The following is a 24,622-nucleotide window of genomic DNA, read 5'->3' on the forward strand; positions in this document are numbered from 1 at the left end:
TTATCAAAACAATAAAATAATGCTTTTAAATGTATCAAATATTTATGATGCTAAATTCATTTTGAGCCAGTTGTATCTGAGAACACAATGCCATTTCAGTAACCCCGCTGTTAGAGAAAGTTGAAGCATTTTCTTTTTTTTTTTTAAGATTTTATTTATTTATTTTGACAGAGAGAGAGAGAAAGAGAGCACACTCTGGCACAAGCAGGGGGAGGGGCAGAGGCAGAGGGAAAAGCAGGCTCCCTGCTGAGCAAAGAGGGCAATGCGGGACTCGACCTCAGGACCCTGGGATCATGACCTGAGCCAAAGGCAGATGCTTAACTGACTGAGCCACCCAGGAGTCCCAAAAGTTGAAGCATTTTCATCTTTGTATCAACAATCACATAAGAATTTTAGCTCAGATGAGCAAGAAATAAATGGTGTTTGTGTTTAACTCTCTTAGATCTGCTTATGACTATATGAGAAGATTAAAATGTTTTTCTTTAACTGCAAAAGGAAGTTAATATTTTGGGAACAATTGCTTGAGATTTCTTCTGAGGGGTCACAAGGATAAGAGGAGAACAGAGACTGAAGAAGCAAGTGTGGCTTATAACAAAAATAAGATTGAAACGTATTTTGACTGTATCTTGAGGATTTCATAATTTTACACTTTAAGGGAACTTATTTGCCTTTTCATACTTGTGTTTTATTTGAATTGATCCATTTTCATTTTTTGAAAATTCTAATAAAATTCTAATATTGATTTAAAATGTACAGAAATCTGTTTAAGGGCACGTGATGTCTGTAGCTCTCTTCTTTCCGGAAAAATAGTCAAGCTAGGGCTGTGTTCTAAAGTAGAGGGTATAAATCAGGTAGTCTGGAGTGTTTTATGTATGCTCACCGGGCTGATGCTGCCACCACAGTTATGTCTGCATACACTTTGTCCGCTCTTGAATGGCCACAGCTGCTTTTCCAGGGAGTCAGTTCTCTATGATACCTGAGATTCAGGTAGCAACTCCAGAAGAGAGAAGAGAGGAGGTCTCTCCTGGTTCTACTTCTCTGCTCCTTAGGCCCTTAGGGAGGAAAGCCTAATAGGGAAAGCATTTGGTAAACCCAAAGGCTTCCCTCTTTCTTAGGCTGCATTTGTCAATGGGATAAAATTCATGGCGCAAGAAAAATAAAACACAAAAAATAGGCTGAATTCTCTGCTTTCAAGAAGATGCCCTCACCTATAAAATTATTTCTTTTTCTCCCTTCCTTCTTCAGATCAAAACTACCTTTCTCTTAGCATACCTCTATTAGGATTTTGTGTTTTTTAAAAACAAACATTAGAATTAAAAAAAAATTACAGTGAATTGTTACAGCTCCAGAGATATTTGCAGGAAAATGCTTATTATTCAAAAGAATATCTAATTAATGAAAGTTTAGACAATGGAAATGGTATCACTAAATAATATCTTGAAGTAGGAGCTATGGCTGATGGTTTTGTGTCCCCAAAGTACCTAACCCTGTATCCTAATACTGTTCATTCTAAAAATATTTGAATGAAAGGATATTTGGGATGTGGCTTCTCTGAGTCCCTTTAAGTGGAAAGCAGACCCAGCCACCCATCCAGCTCCATACCCTTGATTACAGTTTGAGATTGACCTCAGTGTACCTTTTTACTACAGTCTTTCTTTTTTCCCTAGAACAGATCATAGAAACTTTTCCAGATTTCAGCCTCTTATAATTCTTCCATCCTGTCTTCCTCAAGCTCCATCCTGTCCTGTTTTTGTTCTGTTGATAGTTGGGATGGCTCTATAAGAATTCAGTCCTTAATAATTGATGATGTTTAAAGATCTTTATTTATGGTCCATGAGCCCCACTTTTTTGCATTGTTTGTCTCTTAGAAGTTGGACTGTAATCAAAGGTATCTGTCCACCTGTATAGCTGACCTTTCCCTAAAACCACAACTTAATGGTGTTTCGTTATGCTTAGGCTTCATTCTGTGTTACAGTTTTACAAAATGCTTATTTGTTGTGCTCGGGAATTTGAGGGTACACAAGGGAAATCAAGGCAAGAATATTGGTTGTCATGGAATAGTTTGCTTAATCACTACCCCCCCCTTTTTTTAAGATTTTGTTTATTTGACAGAGAGTGCAAGCAGGGAGAGAGAGAAGCAGGCTCCCCGCTGAGCAGGCAGGTGGATGTGGGGCTCCATCCCAGGACCCTGGGATTATGACCTGAGTTGAAGGCAGATGCTTAGCCAACTGAGCCACCCAGGCATCCCAATCACTACCCCTTCTGAAGAAGATACTCAACACAGTATCTGGCACATAATAGGTGGCACATATTTGTTGGCTAAATAAGTATCTAAGAATTTTTCTGAATATTTTGTATACATACTAAAATTTTATATTGCTGCAAGTACCGTTAGCAATCCTCCCTAGTATTTAAAACTGTTTGAAAATAATAACTGTTCTCTATGAATATAAACATGATGAAATCTAGAAAATGAATTAGAATAGCTAAAATTTTCTATTTGGACACTAAACTGAAAAAACAAATAACTTTTGGGTGAATGCCAAACCAAGTCAAGTGTAAAGAGGCTCCTTCAAATTAACGTGAATTAAATATCAAATATCCAATTTCTTTATTAAAGCAGCTAATTCTAAGCATCTATGTATTAAGTTGTATCTTGGCATAAGCTGTCACTTTGGCTATTATTGAGCATATAGAGTGGACTAAAGCCACATAGAATGAAATGAAAGTCAAGCAGGTAATTTTTTAAAAGTTTTTATTTTTAAGTAATGTCTACACCCAGCGTGGGGCTTGAACTTACAACCCCGAGATTAAGAGTCGCATGCTTGGGGCGCCTGGGCGGCGCAGTCGTTGGGCGTCTGCCTCCAGCTCAGGGCGTGATCCTGGCATTCTGGGATCGAGCCCCGCATCAGGCTCCTCTGCTAGGAGCCTGCTTCTTCCTCTCTCACTCCCCCTGCTTGTGTTCCCTCTCTTGCTGGCTGTCTCTATCTCAAATAAATAAATAAAATCTTTAAAAAAAAAAAAAAAGAGTCTCATGCTTTACCAACTGAGCCAGCCAGGCACCCTCGTAGATGATTATTTTTAAAGATATTTCAAGACAGGAGTGGGGATCTATCACATAGCATATATAATTTGGGCATAAAAATAATAATATGCATTTGAAGAAAATATATTCCTAAAGTAAAGCATGACCTTAATCAAGGGTAAAGCACTGGCATGCCTTTCAGAATCTTGCTACCAGGAACTCTTGGGGAATCCAAGCTTTTTGACATCTCTGGCATTGAATACTCTCTTGTAACACAACTGTCAAGTAACAGTGTAAGGAAGAGCAATTTAAATGAAAGACTGTTTCTGGCAGCTCTCAGAAGGTCATCCAGTAACAGGCTGAGATATCACTCAAAGACAGGTTATGTACTATGAACTAGAAACATAGCTATTTCTTCTCTTCACATGTGAAATTATAAATCTTCTTTTTTGAGAATCAGGCCTGAAATGTATTTTCTAGAAAAATGTAAATGGTGGAAAAGCAATAATTAGAAGGAATAAGTCTGTACAGCTGAAGTCTTGCTAAAGGAATTCAGATAATTTTCACAATCTTACGAATTTTTTAAATGCGGGGTCTTGACATGTAGTGTTCCGTATTCTTAAAAAAAAAAAAATCTTGCCAGTTGACATTAAATAACTAAATCACACTGAGATGCAATAAAGAACAAAGTGTTCTCTTTATAGCCATTGCAGAGTCTGTATATAATGATGGTAAACTCATGTAGTTTCCTTCATTGTTTTAGGATTTCCAAATAAAAACCAGACAAAGTAAATGTGAATTTAAGTCTGTTTAAGAATATACATTACATTTCTAAGGGGCGCCTGCGTAGCACAGTCGTTAGGCGGCTGCCTTCAGCTCAGGGCGTGATCCTGGTGTTCCAGGATCAAGTCCCACATCGGGCTTCTCCGCTGGGAGCCTGCTTCTTCCTCTCCCACTCCCCCTGCTTGTGTTGCCTCTCTCGCTGGCTGTCTCTCTCTGTCAAAATAAAAAAATAAAATCTTAAAAAAAAAAAAAAAATAGAAAGGGGCGCCTGGGTAGCGCAGTCGTTAAAGCGTCTGCCTTCGGCTCAGGGCGTGATCCCGGCGTTCTTGGATCGAGCCCCACATCAGGCTCCTCTGCTATGAGCCTGCTTCTTCCTCTCCCACTCCCCCTGCTTGTGTTCCCTCTCTCGCTGGCTGTCTCTCTCTCTGTATCAAATAAATAAATAAAATCTTTAAAAAATATATATATATACATTACATTTCTAAATGTTTTTTCATTATGGTCAGAATTTATTGGGCACCTGGGTGGCTCAGTCAGTTAAGTGTTCAACTCTTGATCTCAGCTCAGGTCTTTTTTTTTTTTTTTTTTTTAATTTTTTTTTTATTATAGTATGTTAGTCACCATACAGTACATCCCTGTCAGCTCAGGTCTTGATCTCAGTATCATGAGTTCAAGCCCCATGTTTGGGCTCCATGCTGGGTATGGAGCGTACTTTAAAAAAAAATTTTTTTTTTATAAGAGTAAAAACATGGGTCTTCTAATCAGATCCTTCGAGTAAGTGCTGCCAGGAATAGCAACTTAACTCCTGCCCCCTACCCCCTGTAGTCATGGTGTCCTGGCTATACTGTGACTGACTGTAGACCAGTAAATCACAGACACTATGGGTTTGTCTAGGAGCTATACAAGGTATAGGCATCATGGCTGTACCTTGCATCTTGGGCAGCTTTATCCTCCATCTGCCCTACAATTAGACTAGCTTAGACTTGAGCTTAGTCCTCAAAACTACTTGAGGTGAATGAATTTTTCCTGAACTGAGATCACTCTCAAAGGTGAAGCCCTTTAGACCTCTGAGAAACTGGGGTAAAGATTAGGGTTGATAACTCTTTTGAAGGGGCAATTAGTTGTTCCTCCTGTCATTTGACTACCAAATTCATAGTGTACCCAAAACCATTTGTGCATCAGAATTAACTACTGGAATGACACTTAAATTTAATTGACTATATAGTATTGGTGAATGCATAAATTATTGGCATACCTTTTTAGAATCTTAACAGTGTTTATCAAACACTTTCAAAAGTGCTAACCCTTTAGCTTAGCAATTTCATTTGTGCAAGTTTAGGCTAATAAAATGATCATATGTATAATGATGTTGATGGTCAAAAAATATATTGGAAAGAACTCAAATATCAGATGGCTGAACAGATTACAATACATCTGTACAGTGATTTTCAATACAGCACTTAATATTATGTATGTATTGCAGAGATTTATTAGCATAGAAAAATCTTTACAAGGTATTGATAAATCAAAATATACATGTTGCATGATTCTGTTTTGGGAAAGAGAGTGTGTGTGTGTGTGTGTGTGTGTGTGTGTGTGTGTTTGAATATGGATTTTAAAAATAGTCTGAATGTTTGTATTTCTGATCCGTGGCAAATCCTGTCAGCTCTACCTTGAAATAATCCAGAATCCCACTATTTTTCACAGTCCTCTCATGTTTCTTGGATTATGTTAGTACCTTTCTAATTGGTCATTCTTTTTTCACACTTGCTTCTCTACAATCCATTCTCAATACAGGAGCCAGAATGATTTTGTTAATTCAACTTGTTTGAGCACCCAGAGATAAAAATAGTCAAAGGAGAGCATTGTTTTATCTTAACACCATTTTTCTCACATATAGGGTCATCTGTCTTCTTGTTTTCTGGAGAATTCATCAGGAAATCTTTCCCTCGCCTTTTGTAGGAGTAACCCTGTGCATAAATCTGTTTTGTGCATGGTTCTCTAGGCTTTCCAGTAGTGGGACATGATTAATTAGACACATAGGGCTTCCTTCTTTCCTGGGTTCTTTCCACAGATGGAAGGAAGCCCTTATATCTGTATCAAAACAAATTGAGGGGAAAAGACTGGTCTTCAGAGTCAAAGTAGACTAAATTCTCTGCCTTCTAGGAAATTCTTCATCCAAAAAGTTACTTTTCCCCTTTGTTGTACAAAAGGAACACACACACACACACACACACACACACACACCACTGGTACTATGTAGTCTGAATGTAATCTAAAATAGTGAAGCAGAGGCCCCTGGGTGGCTCAGTAGGTTAAGTGTCTGCCTTCTGCTTCAGCTCAGGTCATGATCTCTGGGTCCTGGTATCGAGCCCCACGTTGGGCTCCCTGCTTGGTGGGGAGCCTGCTTCTGCCTCTACCCCGCATCCTCCCCCACTCATGCTCTCTCTCGCTCGCTCTCTTTCTCTCTCTCAAATAAAATCTTTAAAATAAAATAATGAAGCGGTTCATGGGGAGGAAAGCAGCAAAATTACCCAGTCCCTGTCTTTATACCATTTAGCAGAAAAAATGTGCCTAGTTGGATCAGACACAGCTGGAGTTCATCATGGAAAGGACTCTAGGAAAAAGACATTGCCCCCATAACTCTCTGTAATTACGGGGATGGGAGGCAGAGAACATCCAAGAGGCTATGTAGCAACGAGTGTATCCTGGTTGACAAAGTGGTCTTATTAGAAAGAGGGAGCTTCTACTCCATGGGTGGTTATCAGCCTCTTCTTTCATTGAGCTAATTCAAATCTACCAAGCCAGCTTTGTGCTAAGCTACCAGAGGGAAATCTGTATTTGTATCTGATCCTCACCCTTCATTCCAAAAGACAAAATTGCCTTTCTCACAATACAACAAATTTAGTTTTAAAAAATTAAATCTAAGGGGGCACCTGGGTGGCGCAGTCGTTAAGCATCTGCCTTCGGCTTAGGGCGTGATCCCAGAGTTCTGGGATCGAGCTCCACATCAGGCTCCTCCACTAGGAGCCTGCTTCTTCCTCTCCCACTCCCCCTGCTTGTGTTCCCTCTCTCGCTGGTTGTCTCTCTGTGTCAAATAAATAAATAAAATCTTAAAAAAAAAATCTAGGGCACCTGACTGGCTCGGTCAGAGGAGGCATGTGACTCTTGATCTCAGAGTCCTGGGTTCAAGCCCCACGTTGGGAATAGAGATTACTAGGAAAGATAATTAATTTTAAAAAAAGTAAATTCTCAGATTAAATGAATTCACACTAAGTCATAGATGACCTATAAATTCCCATAATCTAGAAATATTATCAAGAAGATGTTTGTAGGTCCCTAAGATTTCCTAAATGATGGGGTTCATACAGTGAGTGTAGTAGTAGCGTGATAAGATCTTCGAAGATAGGAATATGACCTGATGTTGCAGTCCCAGAAACCTCTCTAAAGAAGAACGGAGATGCAGAAATGGGTCCACCAGAGTGAGGGTCCCACTTAGTGATGTCGCAAAGACAAGGAAACAGGAGAACCCAGCCTCCACCCCTCCCGATAAAGATCAACAATTAGATGGCTATCCACAAACAAAAGCAGCTCTAGGAGTGCTCTGGAGTCTACTTAAGAATCTTCAGCAGGGGGGCCTGGATGGCACAGCTGGTTAAGCGTCCATCTCTTGGTTTCAACTCAGGCAGTGATCTCAGGATCGTGAGATCGAGCCCCACCTTGGGCTCCCTGCTGAGGGTGGAGTGTGCTTGAGATTTTCTCTTTCTGTGTCTCTCTCCCTCTGCCCCTCCCACTCATGCTCTCTCTCTCACTCTTAAATAAATCTTTTTTTTTTTTTGAAAGATTTTATTCATTTATTTGAGAGAGAGAGTGTGAGAGAGAGGGCATGAGTAAGGGAGAAGGGAGAGGGAGAAGCCGACTCCCCACTGAGCAGGGAGCCTGGCGTGGGGCTGAATCATGACCTGAGCCAAAGGCAGATGCTTAACTAACTGAGCCACCCAGATGCCCCTAAAATAAATAATTCTTTGAAAAGAAAAGAAACTTCAGCAACACAGAGAAACAAATAATTTGTGAATAACCACACAAAAAGGAAGGAAAAACAGCTCCATTTGCCTATGCCATCCCATCCCCCAAGTCAGCATTGCTCAGCACCAAGAAGGAACTGTGCATCTAGAAAGAATTCCCCTCACTGAAAACAGAAGAGTGAAGTGGCCAGCCAGTTTCCCCAACCTTTCAGGGCACTGCACAAAGGACTTGCTTCAGTTTCACCCCGCCCGGAGACCAACAACACTGAGACATACAGAGTTAGTTGGGAACAAGGAAGAAAGGCAGGGAGACCACTATCAGCCATAGTGTGGGAATGACGGGGATTCCCAGTGATCTGCTTTATGGAAGACCCCAGCAGCTTTTGCCACAGAAGGTACCAGTGGCCAGCACAGCTACCACATCCTTCCTGCAGATTACACTGGTTTTCTCCCCAAAAATACTCGTATTCACTGATGCCAGCCACCCTCCCTACCCCATTCTCCACTGGAGCCTGGGACCTGCACCAACAGCCAGCCCAAACCTCTGAGGCTGCACAAATGGAAGACTCCAGCCTAGACCCCTACAGCTGATCCCCACCACTGTGCATGCACTCAGGGCTAGACCCTCCAGCTGTGCTCTTGCACACTGCTGATCTCATGCCCTTCACTGGCCTCCATTGTGGTGTTTGCACCTGTGGCAAGATCCTATCACAATGGAAGTACATGCCAGTAGCCAAGGTCCCCACAGCTGTTTGTGGGCCCAGATCTGGCCCTGTCTCCTGTTACTGGCCTGTACCACTGGGCTCACCTGCAACTAATCCCTCCACGTGTGTACCTGTATGCCCATGGGCTGACTCAGGACATTCAGTTCCACTGCTCTTCACCTGTGACAAGATCCAGCAGCCACATAGTGCAGGCTAAGAGCCAGGGCCACCACAGCTGCCAATGTGCCCACAGTCGACCCTGGCCTTTGTACCTTGTCCCAGCCCCACCACTATGTGTGTGTTTGCAGCTGGCCCTTACAGCTGAGCATGTGCACTGTACTGGCTCCAGCTACTACGACTGTCTGCCCTGGTTCCTACATGCTAGACCTGGAGGTTCTGCCCAAGGATGCCAGCTGCCAGTGTAGCCTCTGCAGATCCCTTGTAGTTCTTGCAAAGGACTGCACACTCATCAGTACTATAGGCCCCAGCATCCTGAGTTGATGAGTCACCACCACATCTGGACCCAGAGCCACCACCCACCCCTGCACTTGGCACCCTTCGCCACCAGACCCGGGGGTTACAGCACATGCCAGTGTGCCCCACCCCAGTAAAGGCCTTCCTTCACATAAGTTTGTCCATGAAGTGGAAAAGATAACCACTTCTTCAAATGCACAGACACTTAACAAAGCAACAGGGATTGTGAGGAAGCATGGAATCATGACTTCAAAGAAAAATTCCAGTCACAGACCACAAAGAAATGAAGATACAGGAATTATCTGATAAAGAATTCAAAATAATTGATGTTCTAAATATACTCAGAGAGCCATAAGAGAACACAGATAAATAACAATATCAGAAAAACAAGAGAAGAACAAAATGAGTTCAGATATAAAACATAAAGAACCAAACAAATTTTGGAGCTTACGACTATAATGACTGAATTGAAGAATTTGATAGAGAGCTCCAGCAGACTGGACCAAGCAGAAGAATCAGTGAGCTCGAAGACCTCATTTGAAAGTATCCAGCGGAGGAAGAAAAAGAAAAAAGAATGAAAAGAAATGAAGAAAACCTACTGGACTTAGAGGACATTATTAAGAGAAATAGTTTACACATCATTGGAGTCCCAAAGAGAAGAGAGGGAGAAAGGGGTAGAAAGCTTAAAGAAATAATGACTGCGACCTTCCCAAACCTGGGGAGAGATTTAGACATTCAAGTTCATGAAGCTAATAGGTCACCACAGAATTTCAATCCAAAATGATTATAATGAAACAGACTAAAATCAAAGACAAAAACAAAAATTTAAAGTAGCAAGAGAATACAAATTTCTCATATAAATTTACCACTAAGGCTATCAGATGAAATCTCAGCAGAAACCTTGCAGGCCAGGAGAGGATGGAGTAATATATTCAGATTGCTGAAAGAAAAAAACCTGCCAACCAAGGATACTTTACCTCACAAATTTGTCCTCGCAAAATGAAGATGAGATAAATATGTTCCCCAACAAAAGTTGAGAGACTTCTTTACCACTAGACCTGCCTTTAAAAAGATGTTGAAGGTTCTTCACACTTAAGGGAAATGACACTAACTAGTAACATGAAAATACAGAAAACACTGGTTAGGTAAGTACGGAGTTAGATCCAGAATACTCTAATACTGTAATGTGGTGGTGTGTTAACCACTTAACTCTAGTATAGAAGTTAAAGGACATAAGTATTAAAATTAGCTATAACTACATTAATAATGCATACACAATATAAAAAGATGTATATTGTGACATCAGAAACAAAATGTTGGGCGGGAGGGGTAGAAATTTTGTACACAATCAAAATTATTTTAAAATAGACATATCTGGAAGATGTTTCAAGTAAGCCTCATGGTAACCACAAAATAAAAAGAGACACACAAGATAAAGAAAAGGAAACTAAAGTGCACCCCTTAGCAAATCATAAATTCACAAAGAAATACAGCAAGAGAAGAAAAAAGAACAAAGGAACTACAAAGAAATCCAGAAAACAATAAGATAGCAACTCTAAGTCCTTACCCATCAATAATTACTTTAAATGAAGTGGATTAAGTTCTCCAAACAAAGGGCAGACAGTTAGTGAATTCATAGAAAACAAAACCCAACTATATACTGCCTGCAAGGGCCTCACTTCAGGTAAAGGGAACACATAGGTTCAAAGTGCAGGTTTTCAGAAAGATTTGACACAAATGGAAACCAAAAGGGAGCAGGGATAGCTATACTTGTATCAGATAAAATGAACTTTAAGTCAAAAACAAACAAGAGACCAAGTCATCATATAATGATAAATGGATTAATTCATCAAGAGGATATAACCGTTAAATATACGTGCATCCAACATTGGAACACCTAAGTATATTAAGCAAATACAGATCTGAAGGGAGTAAGTGACAATACATTAATATTAGAGGACTTCAGTACTCCATTTTCAACAATTTTTTATCTTTATTATTTTTGATATATGTCTTATAAATAACATGGTTTGATCTAATCTGAGAGCATTTTAGTAGAGGAATTTTGTTCATTTAACTTCATTGTGATTTATTTGCTCTTTCACCTCACGTTTCTATGCTTTCTTGCTATTTTTTTTCTTTTAAACTTTGGTTCTAGGCATTGCAGTTTTCTTGGAGCTTTGGTAGCCGTTTGTATTTTAGAAGTACTCTTTCTCCTTTTTCTTCGAGTCTCAGGCAGTGTTTTGGTTACCCCCTGAGATATTTACGTTTCAAAGACATGGTAAGATTTACATCTTCAAGGGACCTAGAAAGAAACTCTTAGGAGTATTAGTGCCTTTTGGATGGTTTTGGCAGTCCCAATTAAAATGTGATTAGAGGAAGCACCCTAAAAATAATTCTCTGGGACTCAGGGTCAAATGGGGCCTCTTTAAGGTTTGGAAATGAAGGAGGGGGTAATTTGGGTCACTGTAGTTATGGAAATGATAAACCCGTTGGACCATGCCAATTTTGCACAGCAGGACATGGGCTTTATCTTAATGTTTTCTATTCACTGTGAGCCTTAGCAGTGATCACTGTGATGGAAGGATGGGCACGGAGAGCCAGGCAATAAATAGGTGAGAAGAGGGAGGGCCCTGGTATGATTACCGGTGTTTCTAGGGGACTTCTCCTTCCCCTTTCCTTCTTCCTCCCCACTAGAGGGCTCAGTCACCCAGTCAGCTATTCCACTGGTGGCAGGGATGCCTCCTGAGGTGTGTTTCTCGATTCTGCCCTGTTGAGGGTAAAACTTATGGGGCTCAGGACCTGTAGCATCTCAGAGGAAACAAGCACGTAGCCTAGATAGATCTTCAAGAAAGTTATGGATTTTAGGGTCTTTAGATAATACCGTCCAATTGACACATTTTGACAGCTGTGACTAACAATTCACAGCCCTTTCAAACAAATAAGAAAACCTGCAGTAGCCAATTAGTTCCCCTCTCTGTTTCCTGCTACATAAAATCTTAATGGTTTGAATTTCAGTTAAGGTATAGTTTTCTATCTCAGTTTTTACTTCTTGATTTTTCTTTTTCTGTTACCTTAATCTCATGTGTTACTGCCAGAAAATTTTGGATGACATCACTGTGAGCCCTCTTCATAGGTGGCTGCTTTTTTTTTTCAGGGTGTCCCAAGAGACCTCTCCATGATTGAGGTCTCCCTCCACTCAGGTGATATGCACAGGGTCTTTGGGAAAAGCCCCTGGGCCTCTGAAGTGTGATACCAGAGTCTTGGCATGTTGGTATACATGACATTGGATAACATCCAAGAAGCGTCCATGGGGTTTAAAGAGCTGGTGTACCTTCTCGGGGTTCTTAGGAGACTCTGGCTGGCACCAGATGTTCAGGACATTTATATTTATCCGTTCATTTTTTTTTTTTTTTTTAGCAACATCACACCAGGCATCAGACCCATAATATCTCATTGGGTCAGTGAATGAAGAGCAACAGCAGTAAGTGAAGTAGTGATGCAAAGACCATAGGCCCGTTGTATTTTTCCTCTGGTTGTGCCACTGGTTTCCATATGCAAGGCTATTTCGCTCTTCTGGGAAAGGACATATAGTCCCGGTATGGCCCACTGGCTCCATGGCTAAAGGTGGAGGTCTCCCATCCTCACTAATGGCAATCTTTGCCTTGTGCCTTTAGCCTAGAGCCTCTCCTCGGGCAGTGACCAAAAACCTTGCAATCCAATCAACTCCTTAACTCGCCTTGGCCTTGAGGCTCAGAGTACCCTGATGCGCACTGATAGTCAATTAAGGCCCTTGTAATTAGTAGGCTAATAGTCTTGTTAGACCAGATGGCTTTGATCACGCTGCTCTAGGGACATAGTTGGATTATTACAGCAGCCCTGAAGTTTTTGAGTTGGCTACCCCAGGCAACACAGGACTGAAGGCAATAGGAAAAAGCACATGGTAGCACGTGACAGACACCCCCCCCCCCCCGCCCCTTCCCCAGCAAGCAGTACTCATTTCTCAGATGGTGTTACCTACTGAGGTAGGTAGGTAGTAAGCAAGTTGCAGGTAAAGGGCATTCTGCTCAGTTAACTGCACAGACAGTTGTGCATTTCTGCTGCCTATTGTTTTGCTCAGGCCTTAGCTTCGGCATTGTAGAAAGTAACTCAGTTACCTAGAAATGCCGTGGGGGCACTCCTCCGGGCCCGGTGAGCTTCCCACAGGCATCTCCTCTTTCCAAAACAATGTTATGACTAGACCAACCCTGTGGTTCTTATAATAATTGCAAGATGCCCTTCAGCAACAACCATCAGGAAACTTTGAAAAAATAAAGATTTATTACTTAAAAGACCTGGAAATTACACAGCACACCTAGGCCCACACAGTGAGCGAGGTTACAGGTAGAGAGTGCCAGAAGGTACACTCGCCTGGGGTTCTGCTTTTATTGGACTTGAATGTGGGGGCCTAGGGTTTCACAGGCTTACTATTCATTGGTGAATTTAAAGCATAAGAGCCAGGGGGCGCCTGGGTGGTTGGTTCAGTGGGTTAAGCATCTGCCTCTGGCTAGGGTCATGATCTCGGGGTCCTGGGATTGAGCCCCATGTTGGTTTCCCTGTTCGGTGGGGAGCCTGCTTCTCCCTCTGCCCCTCTACTGTGTCCTGCTTGTGCTCACTCACTCTCTCTCTCTCATAAATAAATAAAATCTTTTAAAATTTTTTTAATCGAAAAGCAATCAGTCAATAAATAAATAAGAGCCAGAATTTTAAAGTGTGGGGAAAAGACAAGTGGTCCAAATGGTTAGTATCAAAATCACCCACAATCTCTAAAACAAAGGAGCCTCAGGGCAGAGAAGTGGCCCACCTCTGTCTAGTCGTGTAGCTGGCAATATAGCTGTTTGAGATAGCCCTCTTTGAAGTGCATGCCTTGGCCACCAAAGCTTAACACACTTGCATTACAAAAAAGAAAACTGTCAGAGCTTATAATACAGATACCATTTGAATTAAATTATAAGTGTGTGTATCTCCGGGAGTGGGGGCAACATGACCTTTATCCAGGATGAAGTCATCCATTTCTTTTGATGTTTTCTATTAGAAGTTGAGAAATTTAGCTTCCTTTCACTTTCTTCTCTCTACTCATTTTTTACAATTTTAATAATCTGGCATTTTTTAATTCCATGTTATTTCTTTAAATGACTTTACATATTTTCTCTTTCAGGGATATTTCTTACACTTCATTATTACGTATTTTACATTTGGGCAGAATAGCCAAGAGTGCGTGCACTAGTGCCCTGCCTGGTTTTGAATTCTGGCTCTGTGACCCTAGACACACTGTACCTTAGTTTACTCTTCATTAACAAGGGATGGGTATAATAGTACAATGTCACAGAGCACTTGGGAGGATTAAATAATTCATATAAAGTGCCTATACATAATAAATGACATTTAATAAATGTCATGCCAGTTGCCATGGTTATTATTGTATTAATAACCGTTATTTAAGCTTAACTCTATTACACTGATTTTATTACTCAATTTATTGCTCACTTCTTAATTGATTTCATCTTCCCTGTCTTCATTTCTTTGATTGATTTTTGTTGTTGGCTAAAGAATTTCCTCAACTGGGAATTGCAGACTTTTTCTTAAAGGGCATGATAGATATTTTAGGCTTGCTGGCCATGACAACTACTACTACTAAACTACTAAGGTCTCCGTTACTACTCTTCAGCTCTGCCCTTGTAGCTCAAAAGAAGCCATAGACAGTGCATAAACCAGTGCTAGCCAGGAGGGCATAGTTTACCAGCACTTGCTCAAGACTTTTGTTTCTATTTTTTGTGTAATCTTATTAAGGTATGTGGATTATACAATTTCAAAGCCCTTGTATGTCTGAGAATATCTTCGGTCACTAATGTAGGTAAATATGACTTCACGTGTATATAACTCTTAGATGACAACAGTTTTCCGTCACGATTTTATGGAACTTGCTCTGTAGTGTTCAAATGTTGCAGACAATTACAATACAACCTAATACTTCTTTTTTATGATAACTAATGTTTTTTCTTCCTGGATGGCTGAGGATTTCTGTTTTCTTTATCCTTGGCATTTGTCATTTCACCAGGGGAACTACTTTTCTATTCTGTGTTAAAACAACAAGGCTAAGGAGAACTAGATTGATAGACCATGAACTTTGGCTACTTCAGATTGCCTTGTTGTCTGTTTTCATCCACTAAGGACGTTTTCTGTATATATAGTATTCCAAAAGTTAGCAATGAAAATTTTTTATTTTATCATTTTGAATTGCATATGATGTGATATGGTATTTTAAGTGGCAGAATGTTTACTATTTTGTATTATATACTTCAGTTCCTGTTTAATGGAAGCATACAGCTGCATAACCACAGAAAACATATTCAGGAGGGGCAGCTGGGTGGCTCAGTCAGTTAAGCGTCTGCCTCTTGGTTTTGGCTCAGGTCATGATCCGCAGGGTCATGAGATTGAGGCCCACATCCAGCTCTGTGCTCAGCAGAGAGTCTACTTGAGATTCCCTCTCACTCTCCCACTCCCTCCCCCCCACCCTGCCCTCTCTCGCTCTCAAATAAATAAATAAATAAAATATTTTTTTAAAAAAGAAAACATTCGGGAAACAGCCTAATTAAATTAATCTTGTTTGAGCATATTAAATTATGAAATGATAAGGAACTAAAATTTATAGTAGAGTCAAAGTCATACGGTTTTTTAAATTATAATTCTAGCACAACCCACAGAAAAACCCTTGATTTTAACTTTCATAACACAGTATCTGTTATTTCACAGTAACTGGTTATGAACCAGTTATATTAAATATTAATATTTATATATTAATATTAAAATATTAAATTTGCCATTCCATATCTTGTATTTCAAGAATAATTGTTTGCCCGATTTCAGAACAGAATGTAGTTATTATCATCAACTCCATTGACTTCAGATGGCAAGATTTATAGTGGATATTTTGGTCAGCAGATAATTCTATAAGACAAAGATGAGGGGAAGTCTGATGGTGGGACTTCTGAGTTGAAGCAGAAAGTATAATAGTTAAATTTTTGAGCCACTGATATTCTCATTATGCCCTGCTTCATAAATATGCCTTTATACTCAGTTAACTGTGTATAAAAATTAAATGTAAAATACATAACTTTATAAAAAGTTTTTCTTGACTTTATACTTATCTCTTGTCATTCTTCAAGTCTTTTATATTTTTCAAATATTTGCAGCCTTTTTTATTAGCTATCATGTTAACATGACACTTGTCATGAAACTTAGAAAATGCTGAAAAAGCTAACATTATCATATTTACTTCCTGTAAAATACTTACTAAGAGAAATGAAATCAGACAAGGCAACTTACTGATGAAAAAAAAATCAATCTGCTGCTGCTTAAGTGTGTTTAAAATAATTCTTAGGATATTTTCATTTTGTATAGCACCCTTATTCTAAAGTTAAGTCATCCCAAGGAAATCCTACAGTATATTGTGCTATGGGAACTTTTCCCCACTTCTCTGTATAAAAGAAAGATTTCTTTCAGACTGCATATAACCATCATACCTAGAAGAATTCAGGGAGGGGGTACTGTTTTGAAATCCAGTCTTACAGATTTTTCTCCCCTCTTTCCCCAAGCCTAATATTATATAGAAAGCAAGACACTAAGCCTTCATATAAAAGGAATGCTAGTACGTTAATCAGCAAAGAAGCAATCCTGTTGTTTCTAGAAAGGATACGTCATTCCAGAATTAACTACAGTTAGGATATTCTGCATTCATATGAGACATTGACTGTACCCCAGGGGAGGGCTGTTGAGTGCTGAATTCTGGAAGCAAGTTCTGAAAAACCCTAATAGAGACATGATAATATGTTTTTATGTTTTCAGAAGGCCATGATTGAGACGAGGAAGCAGATTTATGTTTTTATCTTTGTAGAAAATTAAGCCAGGATGGTTTGTAGGAGCTACACAAAATTAGATTTGTATTCTGTATGAGAAGAAAAGCTCAATACAGCCAACAATGGTTAGACTTCAAAAGTGGTGACCTCTGTCTCTCAGAAATAATCAGAGGCTATGTGATCATCCTTACAAATTCAGTAGGCAAGTTCCTCATTAAATAGAGGTTCACCATAATCTAAAGTTTTTTTTTCTAACTCAGAGTTCTCTGATATTGCATATTAATTACCTAATTTATCCTGTAACATCATTTTTAAAACAAGAATAGTGCAGGTAGGAATTCTGTGGTAGGAGAATCAAACCAACAGGAAATAAGAAGCTAACCTACTCATGTTTTTGTTTATTCCATCAGTACTACCAAAAAAAGTTTTAAGGCATAATGACTCATGTTGGAAGAGCCAGAATTAGAGCCCTAGTCTTGTGCCTTCTCTATTAAAAAACGGTAAAGTGAAACAGTCATGAAAGTCTTGAGACAGCTAGTGTCATTGCTGTCTGATTATTTGACTTACTACACATAGACAAAGATGCTTTTTTTCTTATTACTAAAATGAAGCAGAAAAATCTGTTGTGCTTCCAGGAACAATCTAGAGTCGTTGTTGTTATCAGTATTGTTAGTGATAGAATAATATAAACACAGATTCTTAACTAGAACAGACCTAATGCATCTCCATTTTCTAATAGCAAAGATTGTCATGGAATTCTGAGCAAAAGATGTAAAGTAATGAATTTTGTATAGAATCTTACTGTTTTAATCAGTTCCAACATATGCTATCATTTTGGAAATCATTGTACAGGAGGTAGATAATGTTGTTAACACAGTGGGGGAAAACTTCACTCTTCACTCTGTAAGTAGCCTTGGATTCAAAAGAATTCCTCTGTCAGTTCTTTTCTGTTTAAATAGGTTGTGAGTTAGCAGAAATCCTGGACACCTTAAAGCTTTCCAACAGCTAGATTTAAAAATTACACTGAGGGACATCTGGGTGGCTCAGCTGGTTGAGCATCCAACTCTTGATTCTGTGTTTTCTTTTAGGAGTTTTATGGCTTTAGGTCTTACATTTAGGTCTTTAATCCATTTTGAGTTGCTTTTGTTTATGGTGTAAGAAAGTGGTCCAGTTTCAAGGCAACTGGGTAGCTCAGATGGTTAAGCGTCTGCCTTTGGCTCAGGAAATGATCTCCAAGTCCTGGGATCGAGCCCCACCTCAGGCTCCATGCTCACCAGAGAGTCTGCTTTAGGATTCTCTCCATCTGGTCCTCCCCCTGCTCTCTCCCTCTCTCTCAAATAAATAAATAAATCTTTGAAGAAAAAAAAAAAAATATATATATATATATTACTCTGAAGCCTACATTTAAAGGGAGACAGGGAAGAACAAGAGAACATGATCAGCAGATGAAGACTGAATAGGCTGAGAGAACTACTCCTGGAAGGACCTTTCCTGCTAGACTGGTGAGACCTACCTGAGAGCGTGCAAGGCTGCTGCCCTCACTTGCCTTATCGTGACCTGCGTGCATAGAAGCTCAGCCTCTAGAGTAGTGTCAGTGCATATACTTTAAAGAACACTCTGCGTAGCTCCATATAGAGCAAATACTGTGTTTGAAAGTAAGCCGGGATCAAGAGATACAGAAAGCTCAAAAAGTACAGGATGTGCTTTGTTTGGTAAAATGAATTTAACCTTAGTTGTAGGAGGACATACAAACTACGATTTGCTAAAATAACTCAGTCATTTAAATGAAGACTGTGTCTTCACAAAACTCACAGGACAGTAAGAATAAAATATGATGATAAAGCTAAAATTTTAAGCACTCTGCACCCTCTGTAATCAGGAGAGATAGGGAATGGGAATGCTGCTTTAATTCTCAAGCTTTAATTCGACATACTGACTGGCTCTTGCCAAATTTATCCCTGTTTCTGTTCATTAGGACTGTATTCCTCCTGATACCATCTCCTCTGCCACTGCTTCCTTTCTCCTTCCTTTTACTTTAAATACTGGCTTCCAGCTGCCCTCTACCCTTTCCTCCACCTTCTCCTCAACCCTCACTTCTCTCTGGGCACCCTCACTTCAGGCTCTGTGTGCCAGCAACTGCCAGCTTTCACCTCTCACCTTTCTTGTCTAACCTATAGACCTATGTTTCCCACTGTCTTAGCGTTTTCATCTGAATAGGCTGTGGACCCTTTGAATTCAGCAGGTCTTTTATTTCTCAACCCTTTTACATCTGTTTTAGCTCTCGGTTAATGCCATTCAAGCTATCCAGTAGCCTAAGGCAGTCATGCTGTCAGCCTTTTTTACTCTCTTCACAACTAATTAATCATTAAGTTGCATAATGCCGCCTCCTTATTTCAAATTTGTTTCTTCCTCTCCATTACAACTGCCATCACCTCATTCACATTTTCAACCTTTAGAAGAGCTTCCGTGATCTTCTCTGAAGCTGGTTCTTCTTTTCCAACTCATTCTTCAATTCACGCTGTAGCCAGAGAAATCATTTAAAAATGCCAGTTTGGGGGCGCCTGGGTAGCGCAGTCGTTAAGGCGTCTGCCTTCGGCTCAGGGCGTGATCCCGATGTTCCGGGATCGAGTCCCACATCGGGCTCCTCCGCTGGGAGCCTGCTTCTTCCTCTCCCACTCCCCCTGCTTGTGTCCTCTCTCTCGCTGGCTGTCTCTCTGTCAAATAAATAAATAAACTCTTTAAAAAAAAAAAAAATGCCAGTTTGATGGTGTTACTCCCCCACTGAAAACTTTGAGCAGCTCCATATTTTCTGCCGTTGTTACGATCTCAGGTATCTACAAGGAATAGACAAGTAATGTATTTGAATGAAGTGGGCCAAGTGCAAGACAATAGGGGAGAATAGGAGAATGCATTCCTGCCTAAAGCAATGCATATTCAAAATTTTTAAAAAGCAGGTGACAAACCTGAGAATCTTATGTTGTGTATGGGTTTCCAGTTAGTGCAGCCAAGTCTAACGTAGGAACATGGCATATGCAATGTTTCTCTTATGTCAAGTATGTCCTTGAAATGAACAGCTTGGAACTCAGCTATTGCAGAGACTGATGTAATCAGTGAGTCATGTTTTGTTTTTTGCTTTTTGTTTTTCTAGGTTAAAACATACCAGAATAGAGTATGTGTTTATTATTGTTCAGAACAACTGTCTTCCTATTGGATGCCTTGGAGCATAATGAAAAAGTTTATTGCCTTTGGAGTCAGCATTGACCTAGGTTCACTTACCATTTCTGCCACATATTAGCTCTGCAATTTTGAGCTAGTCATTTATGGCTTTGAACCCCAATTTCCTACTCTGTTTAAAAAATAGAGAAATGAAATCTCTCAGGGTTAAACATACAAAATCAGATAATTATCAAGCTTTAAATTATTGAGCTCAATGCTTGGCATAGTAACTCTTCAGTAAAAGCACCCAGACAAGTAGGAAAAATTTAAGAAGTGACAGTAAGTATACAAAAATCGAATTCCCTAGCTGTATCCTTTGCAACAATTGTACTTGTGACCTAGAGAATCGCAAGCTTGTTGGAAGCCATTATCAAGTGAGGCAGGGAATTGGAAGCTGACAAGGACATGATTCACCCAGGCAACTAAAAACCAGGAGCTCAGCAAGCTAGCTAGCTAGCTGAAAATGGAATTTAACGCTACAAGATATTACTACTGACAAATTCATGAGCAAGATGAGAATATGGATTCTCTATAACTGTGCATAATGTACTAAGCCCTTTTTAATTTTTTTGTCTACATATAATCTTTAAATTTTTTAATAAAAGTTATGTTAACGGAAAATTTAATTCAATAGTATTAGCATATATAGGATATTTTATTTTGGTTTATTCTCCACATCTATATAAACTTGAAGTACCAAAGGAAGGAAGTAAATAACTTTGTTTTCTTTACCAGAACATTTAGTATGGTAAGGAAGAAAGGACATTACATTTTATTCTACTGTACAAGTATAGTAATTATATTTGTATTTCACTGATTGATCTAGGAACTCTAAAACATCTTTAAGAGTTTTTACCATTGAGTTAAGGGAAAGAAAATATATACACCCATCGTCTCAAGCTTTGCATTTTTCACTTTATTTTTAAAGTCAGCTTTATTTTGGCATTTACATATACTTTGCTCAGTAATTTGTGTACCCAGCTGACATGGTTGAAATAGGGAGCTGGGTAGAGCTACCTGTATGCTTTTCTGCCTATAGATCGTAACCTGATGGCTGAATGACATCTGCTGAACTCCTGATTGCACTTAAAATGGAGAGACTAGAAAGACCAAAGTAGAAATCTAGCTGGGTTTTTTTTTTTTTTAAGATTTATTTCTTTATATTAGAAAGAGGGAGCGTGCACACGTGTGGGGTGTGTGTGTGTGTGTGTGTGAGAGAGAGAGAGAGAGAGAGAGTGGAGGAAGAGGCAGAAGGAGAGGGAGAGAAGCAGACTCCGTGCTGAGCCTGGAGCCCCATGCAGGCCAATCCCCCAACCCAGAAATCACAATCTGAGCCGAAACCCAAGAGCCAGGCGCTCAACCAACTGAGCCATCAAGGTGTCCCCAAATCTAGCTGGTTTAAAAAGGCGAGACAAAGACTTAGAGTTTCAGCCTCTTTGCAGCAGTGTGTCTCACCCCAAGCAGACTTTCATGCCCAGATAAATAATGCTGTATTTAAGTAACAGAGAAATATTAATATGATACAGTTAAGAGGATGATTTCTAACAAAGCAAAGCTGAAGTATTTAGGAGATTAGTGTTGAAACTCAAGAGACAAGTGCTATCTTTACTGGCCATGGTCAAGTTTCTCTTTTGATGTTAAGGAGTTTTGCTACAAATTGATCTAGATAAATATGGTGGCATTCTGTGACTTGATAATACTTTGTTTAACCATCTGTTTTTCTTAAAGGAATGATTTTTTATTTTTTGTCAATGCCTTCTAAATACTTTTCTTTCTCCCCCCTCTTCTCCTCCTTCCCTCCTATCCTTCCTTTCTACTTGCAGCTCCTCAGAGAAATTTTGAAATTGCCTTCAAGATGTTTGACTTGAATGGAGATGGAGAAGTAGACATGGAGGAGTTTGAACAGGCAAGTTGTCCTGGAAAGTTCCTATAAGTACATTAATATTTAATACATTTTCATGTGCCTTGGAATTATTTTGGTCCTAGTCAGCATACTCAGATGCTACCTAATTTTTGAAGTGCCTAATGTGTCATTTTAAAAAAATCATCCTCACTTAACAAGTGGGTTTTGTTTGTTTGTTTTTACTCTAAGTGTAAGGAATTATTTGAGCATATGATTAAGGTCAAAGTTCTTCTGATTCCCCAACATGGATTAGACTATGATGCTGAGAGGAAAAATTACAGCTGTTCAATCATGTGTTTAGTTGATGTTTGTTAAACAGCTCCTTTGTGCCAGGTAGTTCCAGAATATAAGGATGTTCTGAAAGGATTTCTATAAGAGAAGGAAAAAATATACCATGCCTTTGACTGTAGCAGGTCCAAGCCATAGCTGTATACAGTTTCTGATGAATCCTAGGAAGAGATTACATTTCCGTAAAACTTATAGCATTGGTGGGCCATGATACTCCTTTAGATACAATGATTATGATTGTCAGAATGGCTTCAAAACAAAACAAAAAATACATATATATGGGTATGTGGGAGAAGGCATTTTGTATTTAAAGTAAGGAATGTGGCAAAAAGGAAATGGGAGAAAGTATGAGGTACAGTATATCTTTAAATAAGAAATTCACAGAGATAAATATTTTTAAATACCTGGAGACATTTATTCAAATCTGCACCTTGTGTCCATCTAATACTTTCACTTTTCCGTAATCCTGCACTTTACTGGTATTGCCAGGTGGCCTCAAATGATTATACATAGAACTAACTTATTTTGTATTTTTAAAATTTTATTTTATTTGGGGGAAATCAGGATAATTTTATTTTCATTTGTACTTTAGTTGAGAAACACTGAATCTCCTCCCCCCTGCCCCCCGTTTTTCTTTTCTTTTTTTAAGTTTTTATTTTAATTCCAGTTAACATACAATGTGATTTAATCTCGGTGTACAGTATAGTGAGTCAACACTTCATATGTCACCCTGTGTTCATCACAAGTGCATCTTTAATCCCCATCACATATTCAACCCATCCCTGGGTTTTATTTTATATAAAATTAATTTTATTTTTATTAAGATATTATTGACATAACATTGTATTAGTTTTAGGTGTACAATATAATGATTTGATCTGTGTATATGTTGCAAAGTGATTACCACAATAAGTTTAATTAACATCCATCACCACACAGTTACTTTTTTTTCTTGTGATTAGAATTTTTAAGATCTACTCTCTTAACTTTCAAATTTACAATACAATACAGTGAACTGTAATCACTATGCTGTACATTACATCCCCGGGACTTATTTATCTTATTTATCATATAACTAGAAGTTTTTACCTTTAGACCACCTTCACCCATGGGGACCCCCTACCTCTGTCAACCAACAATCTCTTCTCTGTATCTATGAATTTGGCCTTTTTAAAAAAATTCCACATATAAGTGAAATTATACAGTATTTGTCTTTCTCTGTCTGATTTATTTCATGTAGCATAATGCCCTCAAGCTCCATCCATGTTATCACAAATGGCAGAATTGTCTTCTTTTTTAAGGCTGAATAATACTCCATTATATATCTATAGATATTCCATTATATCTCTAGATAGATAGATAGATAAATATCACATTTTCTTTATCCATCTATCCATTGGTGGACACGGACGTTGTTCCCATGTGTTGGCTATTGTAAATAATGTTGCAGTGAACATGGATGGGTGCAGGTATCTCTTTGAGATAGTGATTTTGTTTCCTTCTTATAAATACCCAGAAATGAAATTGCTGGATCATATGGTAGCTCTATTTTTAATTTTAAGGGGAAGCTCCGTACTGTTTTCCATAGTGGTTGCATCAGTTTACATTCCCAACAATAGTGCACAAGGGTTCCCTTTTCTCCACATCCTAGACAACACTTGTTATTTTTTTGTCCTTTTGATAATAGCCATTCTAACAGGTGTGAGGTATTATCTCATTATAGTTTTGATTTCCATTTTCCTGATGATGAGTGATACTGAGCACTTTCCATGTACCTGCTGGCCATTCTGTATGTCTTCTTTGGAAAAATGTCTATTCAGATCCTCTGCCCATTTTTTAATGAGATTGTTTGGATTTTGTTATTGAGTTATATGAGTTCTTTAATATTTTGAATATTATCCCTTTATCAGTTATATGATTTGCAAATATTTTCTCTAATTTGGTGGGTTGCCTTTTCATTTTGTGGATAATTTCCTTTGCCATTCAGAAGCTTTTTAGTTCGTCATCCCACTTGTTTATATTTGCATTTGCTTTTGTGTCAAATCCAAAAAGTCATCACCAAGACTAATGTCAGGGAGTTTACCACCTAGGTTTTCTTCCAGGAATTTTATGGTTTCAAGTCTTAGATTCAAGTCTTTAACCCACATTGAATTAACTTGTATAGGGTATGAGATAGTGGTCCAGTTTCATTCTTTGCATGTGGCTATCCAGTTTTCTCAACATCATTTATTGACGAGACTGGCTGTTCTCCATTGTATATTCTTGGCTCTTTTGTCATAAACTAATTGGCCATATATGTGTGGGTTTAT

The 24,622-nt window shown here is 39.0% G+C and overlaps 1 protein-coding gene across 4 annotated transcripts in view; it reads left to right on the forward strand.

Annotated features, from left to right (window-relative positions):
* The window catches only part of MICU1 (mitochondrial calcium uptake 1), a 233,748-nt gene that overhangs the window by 131,708 nt on the left and 77,418 nt on the right, over positions 1-24,622 (forward strand). For all 4 annotated transcript variants that reach the window (XM_045783578.2, XM_045783582.2, XM_045783581.2 and 1 more), the window contains one exon: positions 21,946-22,028. In XM_045783578.2, coding sequence (XP_045639534.2) covers positions 21,946-22,028 — 83 coding nt within the window. The remainder of the gene's footprint in view (positions 1-21,945; positions 22,029-24,622) is intronic.

Source organism: Ursus americanus, chromosome 6, assembly GCF_024610735.1.
Source record: "Ursus americanus isolate L20-20 chromosome 6, mUrsAme1.1.p, whole genome shotgun sequence".
Lineage (NCBI taxonomy): Eukaryota > Metazoa > Chordata > Mammalia > Carnivora > Ursidae > Ursus > Ursus americanus.